At 42.9% G+C, this 20,024-nt stretch overlaps 2 protein-coding genes, 1 non-coding gene and 1 pseudogene across 6 annotated transcripts in view; 3 read left to right on the top strand and 1 right to left on the bottom strand.

Moving 5' to 3' along the window:
- LOC112069943 (galectin-2-like) overlaps nucleotides 1-1,817 on the bottom strand; it is an 11,650-nt gene extending 9,833 nt beyond the window's left edge. Inside the window, exon 1 of the mRNA XM_024137344.2 lies at nucleotides 1,727-1,817. The gene's annotated coding sequence lies outside the window, so the exon portion shown is untranslated. The remainder of the gene's footprint in view (nucleotides 1-1,726) is intronic.
- The window catches only part of LOC112069942 (PRKCA-binding protein), a 13,730-nt gene extending 6,809 nt beyond the window's left edge, over nucleotides 1-6,921 (top strand). For all 4 annotated transcript variants that reach the window (XM_024137341.2, XM_024137343.2, XM_024137342.2 and 1 more), the window contains exons 3-13: nucleotides 1,418-1,529; nucleotides 1,749-1,877; nucleotides 2,881-2,947; nucleotides 3,605-3,694; nucleotides 4,228-4,281; nucleotides 4,376-4,438; nucleotides 4,640-4,773; nucleotides 4,964-5,056; nucleotides 5,186-5,236; nucleotides 5,363-5,507; nucleotides 6,071-6,921. In XM_024137341.2, coding sequence (XP_023993109.1) covers nucleotides 1,418-1,529; nucleotides 1,749-1,877; nucleotides 2,881-2,947; nucleotides 3,605-3,694; nucleotides 4,228-4,281; nucleotides 4,376-4,438; nucleotides 4,640-4,773; nucleotides 4,964-5,056; nucleotides 5,186-5,236; nucleotides 5,363-5,507; nucleotides 6,071-6,330 — 1,198 coding nt within the window. In that variant the 3' untranslated portion in view covers nucleotides 6,331-6,921. The remainder of the gene's footprint in view (nucleotides 1-1,417; nucleotides 1,530-1,748; nucleotides 1,878-2,880; nucleotides 2,948-3,604; nucleotides 3,695-4,227; nucleotides 4,282-4,375; nucleotides 4,439-4,639; nucleotides 4,774-4,963; nucleotides 5,057-5,185; nucleotides 5,237-5,362; nucleotides 5,508-6,070) is intronic.
- Nucleotides 6,922-8,415: 1,494 nt separating this feature from the next.
- Nucleotides 8,416-18,879, top strand: LOC112069937 (phospholipase B-like 1; annotated as a pseudogene).
- Nucleotides 12,574-12,646, top strand: trnar-ccu (transfer RNA arginine (anticodon CCU)). Its single transcript has one exon. It is a non-coding gene; the product is annotated as a tRNA-Arg (tRNA).
- Nucleotides 18,880-20,024: the final 1,145 nt, after the last annotated feature.

Here is a 20,024-nt window from a genome sequence, read left to right as displayed (position 1 = left end):
CTATATATATATATATATATATATATACACAAACATTTCTAACAGAAATACCTTATTTACATAAGTATTCAGACCCTTTGCCATGAGACTCGAAATTGAGCTCAGGTGCATCCTGTTTCCATTGATCATCCTTGAGATGTTTCTACAACTTGTTTGGAGTCCACCTGTGGTAAATTCAATTGATTGGACATCATTTGGAAAGGCACACACTTGTCTATATAAGGTCCCACAGTTGACAGTGCATGGCTGAGCAAAAACCAAGCCATGAGGTTGAAGGAATTGTCTGTAGTGCTTCGAGACAGGATTGTGTCAAGACAGAGATCTGGGGAAGGGTACCAAAAAATGTCTGCAGCATTGAAGGTACCCAACAACAGTTGCCTCCATCATTCTTATATGGAAGAAGTTTGGAACCACCAAGACTCTTCCTAGAGCTGGCCGCCTGGCCAAACTGACCAAGAACCCGACGGTCACGCTGACAGAGCTCCAGAGTTCCTCTGTGGAGATGGGAGAACCTTCCAGAAGGACAACCATCTCTGCAGCACTCCACCAATCAGGCTTTTATGCTAGAGTGGCTTGACTGAAGCCATTCCTCCAGTAAAAGGCATAAGACAGTCCGCTTGGAGTTTGCCAAAAGGCACCTAAAGGAATCTTACCATGAGAAACAAGATTCTCTAGTCTGATGAAACCAAGATTGAACTCTTTGGCCTGAATGCCAAGCATCACATCAGGGGGGAACCAGGCACCGCTCATCACCTGGCCAATACCATCCCTACGGTGGCAGCATCATGCTTTGGGGATGTGTTTCAGTAGCAGGGACTCAGAGACTAGTCAGGATCAAGGGAAAGATGAACGGAGCAAAGTACAGAGAGATCCTTGATGAAAACCTGCTCCAGAGCGCTCAGGACCTCAGACTCGGGCGAAGGTTCACCTTGACAACAATGACCCAAAGCACACAGCCAAGACAACGCAGGAGTGGCTTCGGGACAAGTCTCTGAATGTCCTTGAGTGGCCCAGCCAGAGCCCGGACTTGAACCTGATCAAACATCTCTTGAGAGACCTGAAAATAATGGGAGAAATTCCCCAAATACAGGTGTGCCAAGCTTGTAYCGTCATACCCAAGAAGACTTGAGGCTGTAATCGCTGCCGAAGGTGCTTCATCAAAGTACTGAGTAAAGGGTCTTTGCTTTGCCATTATGGGGGTATTGTGTGCAGATTGATGAAGGGAAAAAACAATTTAATCAATTTTAGAATAAGGCTGTAACGTAACAAAATGTGGAAAAAGTGAAGGGGTCTGAATACTTTCCAAATGCACTGTACATCTAATCTAATTGGCTTTGACAGCGCTTGCTTTCCCAAATCATATTGTAGACACTAGACAGACAATGTATTAAAAAGATCTCCAATTATTCTTCAACAGGGGGATCCCTACAGTCCCTGGGACTATATCACTGAAGAAGGATGCTCAGAACCTGATAGGGATCAGCATCGGGGGTGGGGCGCAGTACTGTCCCTGTCTCTACATTGTACAGGTATTATGTACCTCTATACTGTACCTCAGTCCATTAGAGCGGTTGTTTGGTTCAGTAGCTATGTATCCAGAGTGTTAACTAAATCAGAAACATTAGATTATAGATGCATTGTATAAACCATTATCTTGAACTTTCTTAAAGCAGTTTGTTTTAAGGCTTATGGCTTGGTTTTTGTCATTATTGGATCTATTCTTTACCTGTAACTGGGATCTCTGTCAGGTCTTTGACAACACCCCTGCTGCTCTGGAGGGGACTCTGGCGGCTGGCGATGAGATCACAGGAGTGAACGGRAAACCTGTGAAGGGCAAGACAAAGGTGGAGGTGGCAAAGATGATTCAGGCTGTCCAGGTACAATAAGAGYGCTTGGAATCAGCTTTTCAATCAATTTTGGTTTGATACTACAAAAGACTACAAACCAGTTAGTGTATTTCTTATAGTTATTTTTTTGTTAGCCACACAACCCAAACCATGTACCAACACTGACAAGACTAACAAGACTTACACTTACCAGTAGATAAAAATAAAGTCCAAAGCCACAGTATTTAATTCTGGATTCTGTGTTTTTTAGCAGTAAATTACCAGTCAGTCTGAAAAGGGCTGCGGTCACTACTAGATGTTAAATAATATGGACACCTCAGATCGTTCAGCGGAGCTAGTGAGAACAGGACGATAGCRAGGAGTTTGGACCCTCACGTCACCAGTGTGGAGTGGCAATGTTGTTTTTAAATCCATTGTGATGACACAGGAAGCTATGCGAGTTCAATGACTACCCCACCATGGTCTGTGCTCAGGATTAGAGAGATGGGGAGAGATGCTCCACTGTCTGTATAAAGGATTAGTATGTGCCATTGTTGCCCTTAGGCTTCGCTGACGCTTTCATTTTTTTGCATGCTATGCCCACTGAGTTTAAATWGTCACAGTGGTGTTTATTGATATTACTTGCAAACTTTGTGCAGTTTTATCAGAGGAGCTGTAATTCTTATGTTTCTGCACTTGCAGAAGCACCTTTGTTTGGCTTAAAGACTGCTATATTGTGCAGTCTTGTCCTTCATGATTTTCAGTTGAATTGAGTTGCAGACACACTTTGTACACATGGATTGTTTGTCAATACCTGGTTGACTATAACCTGRCTGTAACGCGAGTCCCCAGACTAACCAGGGGAGAAAGCCAATGTTAGGTAGATCTATCAATACTGTATTGCCTGGGGGAACTCCATAGGCTATATATTTTAGTTAGAGTAATATGACCCCTGGGGGAAGTGTCTGTAGATTTGCATCATGGTTTTAATTATACTGAGGTGGTGTTTGAGTGACTGTCTTATCTCTTCCATTCATTCCTCTTGTCTTTGCAGGGAGAAGCAACAATCCACTACAACAAGCTGCAGGCTGACCCCAAACAGGGGAAGTCACTGGACATAGGTAACAGTCGCAGAATACATCTCTAAAATATACAGGTAATTGACAAAATAAAGGAAACACCAACATAGTGTCTCAATAGGACGTTGGGCCACCACAAGCCGCTAGAACAGATTCAAACCTCCTTGGCATAGATTCTACAAGTGTCTGGAACTCTACTGGAGGGATGCGACACCATTCTTCCACAAGAAATTCCATAATTTGTTGTTTTGTTGATGGTGGTGGAAAAGGCTGTCTCAGGCGCTGCTCCAGAATCTCCCATAAGTGTTCAATGGGGTTGAGATCGGGTGACTGGCACGGCCGTGGCATATCGTGAAACATCAGCAAATTGAGCAGTCTTCGTCACTGAAGCTCTTGTCAAACTTGCCCCAACAATCATCCCTCTTGCAAAGTCACTAAGATATATTCTAGCCATGGTAGCCAAAATATTGGGCAACTAGGCCTGCCTAGCATTTTTATACATGACTCTAATTCCACAACTGTGTGGAAGCACCTACTTTCAATATACAGTACATTGTATCCCTCATTTACTCAAGTGTTTCCTTTATGTTGGCAGTTTCCTATATATGGGTAGAGTACCATTCTTACTCACCAGACCGACAGATGCTACCGTCATAGTATGTTTTTACATTGTGGTGTGTGTTATCTGGTGTGTTTTAGTGCTGAAGAAGGTGAAGCACCGCCTGGTGGAGAACATGAGCTCTGGTACAGCTGACGCTCTGGGGCTCAGCAGAGCCATACTCTGCAATGGTGAGACTGGGACAAAACACACTGTCCATCCGTCTGGCCATGTTATAGATTTCTATTATTTCTGACTCTACTTTCTTCATTGCATACACCTTAAGCCAATTACAGTCAATTGAAGCCAATTTAGTTGGCATCATCCCTAAGATACTGACCCTGTCTGAATAACCATACTAGCGCGTACTACATACTTAAACTGCATACTCATTTCGGTATTTGATCTCGTAGAATTCACTTGTGTATTCTGACTCACGTGTTTGACAAAAGCTGATAATCAGATAAATTGACGCGCAGTACCAAAATGAACAAATGACGGGAGTCAACGCAATCACGCATTAGCTGTCTCATTCGGAGTACTATTTAAAAAATGTCACTTAGTATCTGAAAAAAAGTTATATCTAGTATGCTAGTATGGGTATTCGGAAACGGCCACTGCATAAGCTCTGTGCCATCTCATGATGACTGATATCATCTGGACCGGAGAGGGGCACTATGCTACTACTGTAAGGGTCCTCATACTAGGCCCTTTTCTTTTTCAGATGGGCTGGTGAAGAGACTGGAGGAGTTGGAGAAAACAGCAGAGCTGTACAAAGGTATTTTTTAAATGATTGTAATGTTATTATGTGTGACATTCTTCATACGTTCTCCCCTCTTCATGCACCACTGTCCTTGTTTGTCTCTTTACAGGCCTGATGGAGCACACGAAGAGACTGCTCAGAGCCTTCTTTGAACTCTCTCAGACACACAGAGGTGAGTTACCACGCCTTGAAACTACACAAACATTATATTAAACTACAGATCTAGACACAATATAACCATGTACTATGATCATACTCAAGCTCCCTCACACTGAAAGTGAACAGGTTTGTATTTACAGTAATGTGTTGCATGCCATGAGACTGGATGATGTTTGATTGTTCCACTCTCTCCCTCTGCCTGGACGACCCTCAGCGTTTGGGGATGTGTTCTCTGTGATCGGGGTACGGGAGCCTCAGGCTGCAGCCAGTGAGGCCTTTGTGAAGTTTGCTGAGGCCCATCGCAACATGGAGAAGTACGGTATCCAGCTGCTAAAGACCATCAAGCCAGTGAGTAGTAGAAGACATTAACAAACAGTCAAATCAATACACAAACCATTAACAGGATTCATATGCCAACACCCCAACAAGCTTGCATTCACTCCTGCATATACCTAGATTAGATAACTTACATCCCCACACATCCATATATATATTGGGAATCAATTAATCATGTTCCTCTCTGTCTCCTGTTTTGTAGATGCTCCATGACCTGAACACCTACCTTCATAAGGCTATACCAGACACCAAGCTCACCATCCGCAAATACCTGGACGTCAAATTTGAGTACTTGGTGAGAGCAGACCCCTTATTCAAAATGTCAACATTGATCAACTAAAAACAGGGTCTAAACTGAACCGAAGCGTTTATATTTCTAATGTGTTAGTCATTGGCGTAAAGGTTAATCCATTTTGTGTTCCAGTCTTACTGTCTGAAAGTGAAGGAGATGGACGATGAAGAGTACAGCTGCATTGTGAGTACCTTACCTTACTTCCTATGCCTGTAGTCCACACAGAAACACTGATGTCATTGAGTAACAAAGTGGATCTATGTAGCGTGTTTAATTTAGTTTTTCTTATATACCTGTGTGTTTCCTTAGGCGATGGGAGAGCCTATGTATCGCGTCGGCACCGGGAACTACGAGTACCGGCTTGTGCTGCGGTGTCGACAGGAGGCCCGTGCTCGGTTCGCCAAGATGAGAAAGGATGTGCTGGAGAAGATTGAGCTACTGGACCAGAAACATGGTTTGTTCTCTCTCTGTGTCTGTCTACCTAGGAGAATCATRCTCTCCATTAACGCTCTGTCCAGCTACCTGTAATAAGTGGCCAGAGTATCTCTCCAAACAGTCTCTCTCTGTTTGCCCATTACTAATGGATATAAGCCTTCCCACTAGGCAAAAACTGGGTATATCAACGTTGTTTCCACGTGGAAAACTGATTGGATTTGCAAAATCATCAACGCAAGGGAATGTTGTATTTTTTTCCCCACCCAACTTTATAATAATTATTTTAGATTGAGGTTTCAACTAACTTGAATTCAACAATCAAATGTAAATCAAAACTAGACGTTGAACTGACATCTGTGCCCAGTGTGAGTAAATTTTATCCAATGTATGATCAGTCCCTCTCTCCCTGCTTCACGATATACTAATGTATCAGGCTGAGCGTTTCTCGGCACAGATGGCCTACTAATTGTAAACAACCCTTTCTTTGACATCTGCACTGCTAGGAAATACCAGATCTGTCTAAAGTGTGGTATAAAGGTAGGGTGCGTGTTAACACCCTTTTCCCTTCCTGCTTCCCTTCAGTCCAGGACATCGTGTTCCAGCTGCAGCGTTTTGTGTCAGGCATGTCGCGCTACTACGACGAGTGCTACGCCGTGCTGAAGGATGCTGACGTCTTCCCCATCGAGGTGGACCTCTCACGCACAATGATCAACTACGGCAGCCAGTCACGCTCCTTCACAGAAGAAGAGGAAGAGGAGGAGGGAGGAGGAAGTGAAGAACAGGATGGGGGTGCTGGCAAGCAGGCTGAGAACGGTGCTGAAAAACTGATTGATGATTATTGAGAGTTAATGATTGTTTTCTGGAGCAAAATTCCACCTACGTCTATCAACTGCCACTCTGCATTTACTTAGCAATGATTAGTTAAATATGTGGAAATGGTCAGCAAAGTCATCACAATGGAAAATACTACTGTGAATTGCTGCTATTCAACTGTACTGGAACTAACTATTGCAACCTACTGTAACCAATACCATTTCCACAACTGACAGCCATCACTGTAACTAACTTTGTGGGGCTTGAATTGATTCAATGGGTTTTTTCTGGGTCAGTTTATTCTGCAAGTTTATTTCTAGTTCCTACCAAACACGCATATCAGATTGGTGGATGATATTTCCCTAAAAAAAATGTTATATCGTTGCTAAATGAGTGCAGCATAGTATGTTACAGAATGATTGAGCAAAGTGTATTTTTATCTACAGGTTTTAGGTGCTGATGCTTCAGTTTAGGGGTGTATATATGTTTGGGGTGCCTTCAGTCTCATTTGAATCATATGTGGACAGACGAGTCTATTCTCAACAAGTGGCCAGTCCTGTCTTGATGAGATGACAGCGGTTAAATGCTGTTCCCAATAAAATGATGTAGTCATTTGGGGCGAGCACATGATTAAGAGTGATCATTAACCAGGGCTMGCCACAGACCAAAATAGGACTCATTTTCCATTGACACAAGCCCTGATGTTACAAGTTTAACAGTCCCACTCAATATTTTGCATTCTATCTGCACTAAACCACATGGAATTTTAATGGGGTAGCTGAACATAGTGAGGTACAAATCACTTCTAAAGGATGAGAGGGCAAGGTTCAGCCCAAACAGCATTTTAAACTGAATGAAGGAACCTCGGTCAAATTAAATGTTATAATTCCAGTGTGTTTTTTGTTACTTGTCTTTTTCTGTCATTGTTAAGGATTTCTCTGTCTCCCTGCTGCACCCGATGCTAGATTCTCAGCCCCACTACAGTTTAATAATCATAAAACAAGTGCAGTAGAGGGCTGTGTTCTTTCAAATTGGAATGTATTTAATCAAAGGGACCTTTGTCTTTATGTTTTGATTTGTCAACTACTGAACTGTATTGATTTTGTGCTGAAGCTTTAATCTGGTTACATTGCTACTCTTGCTCAGTTCCACAAACAAAGTGAACCTTGAACATTATACCAATTTCATATTTTTGTGTAAATTGTTTTTATTTTCCTCTATGCTTCATGTATTATTCAAATACAGTATGTATCCATTGTGAAAACCATGGGTTCATTAAGGATTTACAATATAAAGAATATACTGGAATTTACATTGCTGGAGCTTCCAGAATGTCTTATTTTATGAAGATATTGAATATTTTTATTTATTATGGGTGTTTTAATCTTGTGTTGAGCTCTTCTGTCTTTGTTTATGTTACATGTTGTGTGGCAGAAGGATACATTAATTATTCTGATTTAATTAAAGTTTCTGCAAAAAAATATTTGGTAACCATTCTGTGTGTTATTAAGATACAAAATATAACTTGATTGTTTGGATCACATGTTTACATGTGACATTCTTCGCACGCTTTGAGGATAACACGGTGCCCCCGACGCAGCCCGCTACCAAGGACTGTGGGCTCTCCTTCTCCGTTGCCGACGTGAGTAAAACATTTACAGTGGCTTGCGAAAGTATTCACCCCCTTGGCATTTATCCTATTTTGTTGCCTTACAACCTGGAATTAAAATTTATTTTGGGGGAGTTTATCATTTGATWTACACAACATGCCTACCACTTTGAAGATACTAAATATTTTTTATTGTGAAACAAATAAGAAATAAGACACAAAAAACACTTGAGCGTGCATAACTATTCACCCTCCCCAAAGTCAATACTTTGTAGAGCCACCTTTTGCAGCAATTACAGCTGCAAGTCTCTTGAGGTATGTCTCTATAAGCTTYGCACATCTAGCCACTGGGATTTTTGCCCATTCTTCAAGGCAAAACTGCTCCAGRTCCTTCAAGMTGGATGGGTTCCGCTGGTGTACAGCAATCTTTAAGTCATACCACAGATTTTCAATTGGATTGAGGTCTGGGCTTCCCCTTACACCACTCGAGTGTTGCTTTAACAGTATGCTTAGGGTCATTGTCCTGCTGGAAGGTGAACCTCCGTCCCAGTCTCAAATCTCTGGAGGACTGAAACAGGTTTCCCTCAAGAATTTCCCTGTATTTAGCGCCATCCGTCATTCCTTCAATTCCGACCAGTTTGCCAGTCCCTGCTGATGAAAAACATCCCCACAGCATGATGCTGCCACCACCATGCTTCACTGTGGGGATGGTTTTCTCAGGGTGATGAGAGGTGTTGGGTTTGCGCCAGACATAGCGTTTTGCTTGATGGCCAAAAAGCTAAATTTTAGTCTCATCTGACCAGAGTACCTTCTTCCATATGTTTGGGGAGTCTCCCACATGCCTTTTGGCAAACACCAAACTTGTTTGCTTATTTTTTACTTTAAGCAATGGCTTTTTTCTGGCCACTCTTCCATAAAGCCCAGCTCTGTGAAGTGTGCTGCTTAAAGTTGTCCTATTGACAGATACTCCAATCTCCGCTGTGTAGCTTTGCAGCTCCTTCAGGGTTATCTTTGGTCTCTTTGTTGCCTCTGATTAATGCCCTCCTTGCCTGGTCCATGAGTTTTGGTGGGCAGCCCTCTCTTGGTAGGTTTGTTGTGATGCCATATTCTTTCCATTTTTTAATAAAGGATTTAATGATGCTCTGTGGGATGTTCAAAGTTTATGATATTTTTTTATAACCCAACCCTGATCTGTACTTCTCCACAACTTTGTCTCTGACCTGTTTGGAGAGCGCTCTGGTCTTCATTGTGCCCCTTGCTTAGTGGTGTTGCAGACTCTGGGGCCTTTCAGAACAGGTGTATGTATACTGAGATCATGTGACAGATCATGTGACACTTAGATTGCACACAGGTGGACTTTATTTAACTAATTCTGTAACTTCTGAAGATAATTGGTTGCACCAGATCTTATTTAGGGGCTTCATAGCAAAGGGGGTGAAAACATATGCACGCACCAATTTTCCGTTTAAAATATATATATTTTGAAGTWATTTTTTTCATTTCACTTCACCAATTTGGACTATTTTGTGTATGTCCATTACATGAAATCCAAATAAAAATCTATTTAGATTACAGGTTGTAATGCAACAAAATAGGGAAAATGCCAAGGGGATGAATACTTTTGCAAGGCACTGTAAAAGTGTTAACCCTCGCAAGGCTGCCGGCCCAGACGTCATCCCTAACCGTGTCCTCAGAGCATGCGCAGACCAGCTGGCTGGTGTGTTCACGGGCATATTCAATCTCCCTATCCCAGTCTGCTGTCCCCACAGGCTTCAAGATGGCCACCATTGTTCCTGTATCCAAGAAGGCAAAGGTAACTGAACTTAATGACTATCGCCCCGTAGCACTCAACTCTGTCATCATGAAGTGCTTTGAGAGACTAGTCAAGGATCATATTACCTCTACCTTACCTGACACCCTAGACCCACTTCAATTTGCTAACCGCCCCAATAGATCCACAGTCGATGCAATCGCCATCACTCTGCACACTGCCCTATCCCATCTGGACAAGAGGAATACCTATGTAAGAATGTTGTTTATTGATAATAGCTCAGCATTCAACACCATAGTACCCTCCAAGCTCATCATTAAGCTCGAGGCCCTGGGTCTGGACTTCCTGAGGGGCCGCCCCAGGTGGTAAAGGTAGGAAACATCACCTCCACTCCGCTGATCCTCAACACCGGGGCCCCACAATGGTGCGTGCTCAGCCCCCTCCTGTACTCTCTGTTCACCCATGACTGTGTGGCCAAGCACCCCTCGAACTCAATCATCAAGTCTGCAGACAACACAACATTAGTAGGCTTGATTACCAACGATGACGAGACAGCCTACAGGGAGGAGGTGAGGGCTCTGGGAGTGTGATGCCTGGAAAACAACCTCTCACTCAATGTCAACAAAACAAAGGAGATGATCGTGGKCTTCAGGAAACAGCAGAGGGTACACCCCCTATCTACATCGACGGGACCGCAGTGGTGAAGGCGGCACAACAGAGCCTCTTCAACCTTTACGTTTACAGATGCACAATTGAAATCATCCTGTTGGGCTGTATCACCGCCTGGTATGGAAACTGCACCGCCTGCAACCACAAGGCTCTCCAGAGGGTGGGACTGTGCTTTGGCAAAGTGGGTGGGGTTATATCCTGCCTGTTTGGCCCTGTCCAGGGGTATCGTCAGATGGGGCCACAGTGTCTCCCGACCCCTCCTGTCTCAGCCTCCAGTATTTATGCTGCAGTAGTTTATGTGTCGGGGGCTAGGGTCAGTCTGTTATATCTGGAGTATTTCTCCTGTCTTATCCGGTGCCTTGTGTGAATTTAAGTATGCTCTCTCTAATTCTCTCTCTCTCCCTCTCTTTCTTTCTTTTTCTCTCTCAGAGGACCTGAGCCCTAGGACCATGCCTCAGGACTACCTGGCKTGATGACWRCTTGCTGTCCCCAGTCCACCTGGCCGTGCTGCTGCTCCAGTTTCAACTGTTCTGCCTGCGGCTATGGAACCCTGACCTGTTCACCACCTGCTATTTTCAACTCTTAATGATCGGCTATGAAAAGCCAACTGAAAATTATTCATGAATAATTATTTGACCCTGCTGGTCATCTATGAACATTTGAACATCTTGGCCATGTTCTGTTATAATCTCCACCCGGCACAGCCAGAAGAGGACTGGCCACCCCTCATAGCCTGGTTCCTCTCTAGGTTTCTTCCTAGGTTCTGGCCTTTCTAGGGAGTTTTTCCTAGCCACCGTGCTTCTACACCCGCATTGCTTGCTGTTTGGGGTTTTAGGCTGGGTTTCTGTACAGCACTTTGAGATATCAGCTGATGTAAGAAGGGCTTTATAAATCAATTTGATTTGATTTGGTGCAGTCTGCCCAACCCATCACCGGGGGCAAACTACCTGCCCTCCAGGACATCTACAGCGCCTGGTGTCACAGGAATGCCAAAAAGAGCATCAAGGACATCAACCACCTGAGCCAACTGACATTTACTCCTGAGGTGCTGACCTGTTGCACCCTCGACAACCACTGTGATTATTATTATTTGACCCTGCTGGTCATCTATGAACATTTGAACATCTTGGCCATGTTCTGTTATAATCTCCACCRGGCACAGCCAGAAGAGGACTGGCCACCCCTCATAGCCTGGTTCCTCTCTAGGTTTCTTCCTAGGTTCTGGCCTTTCTAGGGAGTTTTTCCTAGCCACCGTGCTTCTACACCCGCATTGCTTGCTGTTTGGGGTTTTAGGCTGGGTTTCTGTACAGCACTTTGAGATATCAGCTGATGTAAGAAGGGCTTTATAAATCAATTTGATTTGATTTGGTGCGGTCTGCCCAACCCATCACCGGGGGCAAACTACCTGCCCTCCAGGACATCTACAGCGCCTGGTGTCACAGGAATGCCAAAAAGAGCATCAAGGACATCAACCACCTGAGCCACTGCCTGTTCACCCCGCTATCATCCAGAAGGCGAGGTCAGTACAGGTGCATCAAAGCTGGGACCGAGAGACTGAAAAACAGCTCCTATCTCAAGGCCATCCGACTGTTCAACAGCCATCACTAGCACATTAGAGGCTGCTGCCTATAGGCATAGACTAGAAAACACTGGCCACTTTAAGGATTGGAACACTAGTCACTTTAATAGTGTTGACATGTCTTGCATTACTTATCTCATATGTACTGTGTTCTATACTATTCTARGTTATCGTAGTCACTTAATAATGTTTACAAATCTGGTATTACTCATCTGATATGTATATACTGTTTTCTATCCTTCTGCGGTATCTTAGTCACTTAATAATGTTTACATATCTTGCATTACTCATCTCATATGTATATACTGTGTTCTATACTATTCTACTGTATCTTAGTCTGTTCCGCTCTGACATTGCTCGGCCATATATGTATATAGTCTTAATTAATTCCTACTTAGATTTGTGTGTATTGGGTATATGTTGTGTAATTTGTTAGATATTACTTGTTAGATATTACTGCACTGTTGGAGCTAGAAGCGCAAGCATTTCGCTACACCCGCAATAACATCTGCTAATCACGTGTATGTGACCAATACATTTTGATTTTATTTGATTTGAAGCTATGCTGTGCATGTTAGGGAAATGAACGTAAACGAATTACTCCAAATTTAAAACGACACGCCCCCGCATGTTCGCTCGCACGCGCCCCAGTGGCCTAATGGATAAGGCACTGMCCTCCTAAGCCAGGGATTGTGGGTTCGAGTCCCATCTGGGGTGGACCATTCTTTTGCGTCAAATTTCCTTTTCCTTCATTGAAATTATGATTCGATCATTAATCGTATTCTGGATGATATATTTGGTAACGTATGTGTTTCACTTTGTAGGCTGATGCAATGGGATCTTGCTTCTGGTGAGAAATCCAAAACGGAGGGTAACCAATCAAGGTAAATTCACGTGTGTGTCATGAACAATATTCGCGAGAGCAACAATAGTGGAATCGGCAGGTTCGTCTTTGAAATAAAAGTCCGTCATTGTAACGGATGCAAACTGATAAAAATTGTGAAAACATGCCATAATTGGACTAGATAATGCTACACAAAGTTGGAATGTTGTTATATAAATTCAACAAAAAAATGATTTGTTCATTTGAAGAATATATATTTTTTAATGTGGATATATTTTAATTTAGAATTGCATTGGGGTCATAATTACAGTTTATGCACTGTACAGCCTAACCTATGGATTGTGCACCCAGACATGGGGTATCAGCCTACTCAGTGACACTCACAGAACACAACTGTGAAGAGTTTACACACCAAAAATATACACAGTAGGCTGAATAGCGTGGTGAATTCCCACAGTCTGTCAGGATTTGGCCAGGATTGTTCCGGTTTTGGCCACTAGATGCCCCCATTGTGCTTTTTTGACCCTTTTGTTTTCCCTTGTTTCCAGTTATTATTTGCACCTGTGCCTCGTTTCCCTTGAATGTATTTAAACCCTTAGTTTTCCTCAATTCTTTGCTCTGTGTTTGAAAGTTAGSACCCAGCCCTAGCGATGCTGTGAACATTTGTTGCTTCAGTTGGACTCTTGTGGTACTCTGTTTTTGTTCTCGTTTATTTATTTTTGATTATCTTTTGAGGCTGTACCTACCACCTTGTGGATTTACCTTTTGACTTGGAGGATTACCTTTTTCTCTTGGAATTACTTTTGATGTTGTGGATTTATATTTTTGCCTGAAGAACTTTCCTTTTTACTTTATTAAAACACCGTCTCAAGTACTGCTGTGTCTGCCTCATCTTCTGGGTTCTGCCGACTATTAGTGGCTCAGTTTGCTAAGTGACTGTTTCTTACACCGGAGACCCGAGTTCGTAACCGGGTCTTGACACGTCAAAGTCCTGCAATAAGAGTTAAGATGCTAATATTTGTGTATTAGTATATTTTTTATTGGTTTTTATTTAACCTTTTATTTAACTATAGTTGTGTTCTGTGCATGTCACTGAGTAGGCTGATACCCCATTTCATGGGTGCACAATCCATAGATTAGGCTGTACAGCAGTGGTGGAAAAGTACCCAATTATCATACTTGAGTAAAAGTATAGAAACCTTAATAGAAAGTTACTCAAGTAAAAGTGAAAGTCACCCAGTAAAATACTACTTGAGTAAAAGTCTAAAAGTATTTGGTTCTAAATATACTTAAGTATCAAAAGTAGATGTAATTGCTAAAATATACTTAAGTATCAAAAGTATCAAAATAATTAGTAAAAGTAAACCGTGTAAAAAAATATTAATAGTAAAGTACAGATACCCACAAAACTACTTAAGAAGTACTTTAAAGTACTTTTACTTGAGTACTTTACACCACTGCTGTACAGTGCATATAAGTATGCCCCCAATGCAATTCTGAATTCAAATACATCTGCAGTGCAATTTCAACTAACTTTTTTGTCAAATTAACGAATAATTGTCTTTTGTTGAATTTATATAACAACATTCCAAACTTGTTAAGCACTATCTAATCCAATTGTGGTATAATTCCACTATTTTTATCCGTTTGCGTCAGTTTCAATAAGGAACTTTTATTTTGAAGGCAAATAACTGATTCCACTTATGCTAATATTGTTCTAAACACATTTGTGATAAATTCCCCACCGGCTCCACCAATAAGGAAACTATAAACTTGAAACAGACTTTCAGTTCCCCACTGTTTTTATTTTGTGAATAGTGGGATTTATTCAGGTAACATTCATATCTGTAAATCACGCATTTAAAATCTGTATTTTCTTCGAACGGAAATTAAGAGGCTGTGTCTTTTTTTTTTTTTTTTTTGCTGCGACTTTCGCCAGTGCTGACAGTAAGTGAAACATTGTAGCCGAAGTTATTTTGTGAGCTGTATTTGATTACACACAGCGAATGCGTGTATACATGTAGGCTAGACGAAATAGGCTGACATCTCAGATAGTGAAACGTAAAGGGTTGTACCGTGGTTGAGACAATTTGTTCCATTAAATGCAGAAATCAAACCATTTAAATCAATGATAAACCCAGTAATTTCCAAAGCTCACATCGTGTTTCTGTAATGATTAATTTAATGTTTTTTTACTTWAAAAAAAAKAAACTTTTTGGCTATCCTGCACAAATGGAGCTAGAAACATAAGCATTTCGCTGCACCTYTGATAACATCTGTAAATCTGTGTACACAACCAATACATTTTTATTTGATAATATCAATTTTAAGAAATCCTCTAATGTTTCTGTTGAAAGTTGACGTGTATATTGCGTGCTTTACAGAGTTGAAAGCAGCCACAGTGTACTGGGATGCTACACATAAGACTGTCCAACTGAAAGAAGGAGTGATAGAAAAAGAGGGGGATGCATATGATACCTCAATGACAGCCTCTCTCAAACGGGCTGGAGTGTACTGGAGATCCGTGCAGGGTATGGGGAGACCCTTGAGTATGACGAGGTCACCTACTTCCTTGCGGGATACCTAGAGGGCTTCCTCACTGCACCGTAAGTGGCTTGGGCATTGTTGCATGTCAATTCAATTTCTGATCGACATTGTCATGTTTAATCTTATTTTGTTTTTCATCAGGCAAATGATTAGGCACTACGCCAACATGTATCCCCAGCTGATCAAGGACCCTGAAGTTTTAGGTCCAGTGGAGCGCTTCATGGTGTGAGTTTCTTTTTTCTCCTCAGGGATGATGGCCAATAACCATAGTGAAAAGCCAGGTCAGATCTGCATCCTGTCCTTTGAGGGTTTTGAAATGTGCTTGGCTCTATCAGGAAGCAGGACTCGTGTACCAGGGAGCAGGTGAAACTGAACAGGAGCACTGATCCTCTGTGGCACCACACTGGCTTCATAGTGGCCCAGATGGACGGACTTCAGGCGGYGGTCGCACACTGGGCCAAGAAACAAGGGAAAGAGGTGCGCTGATATCTAGGAATGGATCAATAGATTCATGGATCATCATTCAGTGGCACAATGTGATCTCTAACCTCTTTCGATTGGTGTTCTCCCCACTTAGCCGTCTGCCCTTGTTTGCCTGTCCATCCTGAATGCGGTGGGATTAATCTGCTGGACCTATTCGCCCTCGTGCCCTGGCACGAGCATTCCTCCTTGGAACATTTCAAGAGATCCGTGCGAGATGCGGCCATCTGTTGACCATGCCCAATCTCATGATTTAGAAGTTCACGAGGATAAAATCAATGATCTCCTTCGCAGTCTGATGAGTGAGAATATATCTACTGGACATGATCATTAGTGATTCAATAGGTGGATCTGTTCTTGACTTAAATGGTATTTGTCCCTCTATCTTATCAATCAATGTTTCTATAGACTCAAACACCAGCTCTCTCCTCCCCCTTCTAGATGCTCCCTGGGTTTGAGAACCTGCTGTTTCCACTCTAGCTGGTATACATACGCTGCCACCATGCGCATCTACAAGCACGGACTTCACCTCAGTGAGCCCCCACAACTGCCACGGGCAAGCTGTCCTTCAGCAGCTAACACCAGTAGGTACAGCACCGGTATAAGGTGGCCGCTGTGACAGTATAAACAACTACCCGTGGCTGAAGAGATACTCAATATTTTGGAAGCGCTAGAATGTGCCCCTCTCATTTTCATATAAATGTGTATTTTTTATTATGAAAACTGTCAATGTTGTATACATGCTTCAGAATTATAAACAGACAGATACTGTGAGACCACCCTCTACAGCAGGCTTCCTGGTGTCTCTGGAATGACTTCTACCTCCCTGGGCATGGCCTGATGATGACCCAGACACCAACAACATCTTCAACAGTCCCTCTTTCTCCCCGAGGTCACGCCCCCACACTGCTGGCCATGGTGCAGAGGGTGCGTCTGGCCACACCCTGTATACACTGGGGAGCAGTGGGCCAATACCTTCGTCCAGATAACAACTCTGGTGAGGGAGGATGATGACGCATGAAATCTTGTCCGGTTAGTGTCCCTCTGATAAGGTCTACAGTACAGAAATGCATTTATTTTCACCTTCTTCACTCTCCCTCCCTCTCAGGCACTATAACAACCAGTACATGATAGTGGACATGAGAAAGTGACCCTGGGCCACAGTTATTACCGAGGATGGGGGCTCGGTGACAGTGGTGGAGCAGATTTCCCTGGGCCTGGTAGAGGTTCTCTGACCAAAACTCAGGCCCTGCGCAGGGGTGAGGAACACAGATATGGATATAGTACTGCCAATAGATGTACATCTTAAGCATAAACTTAGCAGAGATAAAATCTGTGGAGGAGATGGTAATGAGCAAGATCTTCCTCTCCCAGTCGTGGCCCTCCTATAACGTGCCTTTCCACCCAAAGATCTACACCCGAGTGGCTATGGGAAGATGTGGAGGAGTACGGGGAGACTTCTCCTATGACCTCTGCCCCCGGGCCAAGATCTTTCGTCGGGACCAGGCTGAGGTTAAGGAGCTCGACTCCCTCAAACACATCATGAGATACAACGGTGCGTCTACGTTCCTTGCCTTTAACTGTGGCATTTCTTTTACTCTGGTTAGCTTTTAAGTATTTCCTTTAGTTAATTTCCTCCCGACAGTTCTCTCAGCTCTCGCTTTGAGTAGCTGTTAACCATGTTCCTTTCTCTTTCAGACTACAAAAATGACCCCTACTCCAAGGGTGACCCATGCAAGTCCATCTGTTGCCGTAATGACCTGATGGAGAAAGACCCCAGCCCAGGAGGATGCTATGACACCAAGGCAGAACTTTTACTAGCATTCATTCAGTTCGATCTCTAAATATTTTAAGATAATGTAATAAACATCTGTCTCTCTCTGTAGGTGACTGATTTCCACATGGCGCAGGATTTCAGAGCGGAGGCGGTGAACGGTCCCWCGATGCAGGGCGACCTCCCTCCCTTCTCCTGGGAGGACTTCAATAGCACGGCTCACCAGGGTCTGCCAGACCACTACGACCTCCGCTTCATCTGCATGCAGCCTGCACTCTTCATGCCCTGAGAGAGGTGCCATAGAGGYGGGGGGGGGGGGAAAGGTTTGAAGAGTTGCCTATGGGGTTAGGGTAATGGAGGAGGGCGGGTTAATGCAGATCGTATTAAAGTCTATCATCTTTATTTACAGTCCAATATAGTAAATCAGCCTCGGAGAAATGCTGCAATAATGATCCAGCTTAAGGGATTCTTATTTTATGTGTGTTTTGTCAATAGCCTACCTACTTTTTTCTTCATGCACTCAGTTGACCTATGTCTTGGACATTGACTAAGAGTTGCTGCTGTATTGCCGTCATTTAGACATTTGAAACACGCTGAATCAATGTAGAAAATGACTGAAGCCTGGTTTGTTCGGTGACAAATACTATCTTTTTAAATTCAGGTCAATGACCTAAACCTAGATTAAAATTCAGTACCCTTTGTATTATAATCAAATCCTGACCTTGAAACTAATTACAATTCATGTTGTCATATGTTGAATTCACTATGATAATATCAATGCAATTCTCAGGGCTCTTAATCTCATGTTTCATGTTTGTTACATGGCCTGCTGCTACGGTGGGTGTTTCTATTTTTATACATGGAAGAATAATTTTGAACTTTGTACATGTTTGATGTCTTGGAAAGCTGCACTTCAGAAATGTATTTTCTATGGTTGTTAATAAATTTGAACAGTGCCCATAACTTTCATATCTTTATTCACTTTTATGTGCACCCTCAGCTGAACACATCTTATCCAGTCAAATATGACTTTTCTGGTTTAAGTTTGATCTCTCTCTCTCTTGGGACACATTGGTGATTCATCCTTTCCTACAAAAGGAAGAACTGAAATGTCTGTTGAGGGACTCCTCCCCTCCGTTGCCCTTTCTTTCCCCTCATGTCTTTCTCTCTGTCTGGTCCAAATGGTTTCACTGTATGTTATTCTCTGGTTCACACACAGCTACATGAGGACAGAGTGAGGCAGCAGGTTTCTCTAGTGTGGGCATTAATTACATGACCAGGCATCGACATGGCAAAGAAGACCTGTAATCCGGGCACAACGTGGGACAAACTGCTCATCACCTGTGTCAGCTTGACAAGGCCTCAGCCAAAGCCAGCCACAGGTGAGTTTCACTGCTCTGGTTTGTCTAAGGGCTCTATTCAATCCGTATCGCGGAAATTCAACATTAGTGTGATTGGAATTTAAAGACAATGTACCCACTTTAGCAGAGACTGCATTCACTGTAAACACTGCAGATGTCGGCGCAATAGGAAATGACCTTTACCTTTCTACAGCGATACAGATTGAATAGAGCCCTAATCTTGGTTGTCCTCACTTATTGTCTGCAAGTGCTTCTTTTAGGAAAAATACTTATTTCACTGGCTTCTCTATAGTATGGCATTGATATGGCGATATATATCCTCCCCATTGTCTTAGTGATGGATGCAGCATAGTCACTAATAAGCAGCATTGATACAGTATTATGGGGACTTTGTCATCCTTTTCCACCAGAATCCCCACCTGTAAAATGGAGTAGCGATGTTCCTCCCCATTACGACCCGGCAGTGAGTCCAGCTGTCTGGATATCAGTGGTAGTCGTAGTGAACGGCTCCATCCTGGCAATGTTTCTATGGTTCATCATATACAAAATGCAGGCAAGGCGCAATCACACTGCAGGTAAGGAATGCCATTGAGGRTAATGGASAATGTGTATTTTTATCTGTMTRWCASKYKYWGTSTRMTMRWSWGRMRTRWRWTMWGWGWWYWGMGGMMMWYYASAKATTAAGCAMGAAGCTCKTCTAGTTTCTGTTCCCCTCTGATAGGCTCTCTGGGGACTGCCCTACTGTCTATTTTACTCTTAACACGCATCCGTTGGTTTTTGAGGACCAAAAAAGTATTCTTCACACCCAATGACCTCACACACTCATACTTACACACACACACACACCCAAATGGCAGCAGTTACTACTACATGCGAGTACACCACTGAATGGTAATGAGATTACTAGGTTAGCTCCATTACATTCAGGGATACATGCCCTGAATACCAGCCCTCAMTTCGCTCTGTGTTGAGCTAGATAGAAGACATAGAACAACCATTTAACTTAACAATATTTGAAATTGGGTGACGGGTATGTTATTTAACCTTAACTAGGCKAGTCAGTTAAGAACACATTCTTATTTACAATGA

The sequence above is a fragment of the Salvelinus sp. IW2-2015 genome, unplaced genomic scaffold (genome assembly GCF_002910315.2).
Source record: "Salvelinus sp. IW2-2015 unplaced genomic scaffold, ASM291031v2 Un_scaffold1166, whole genome shotgun sequence".
Lineage (NCBI taxonomy): Eukaryota > Metazoa > Chordata > Actinopteri > Salmoniformes > Salmonidae > Salvelinus > Salvelinus sp. IW2-2015.
This window is presented reverse-complemented; position numbering and strand designations above follow the sequence as displayed.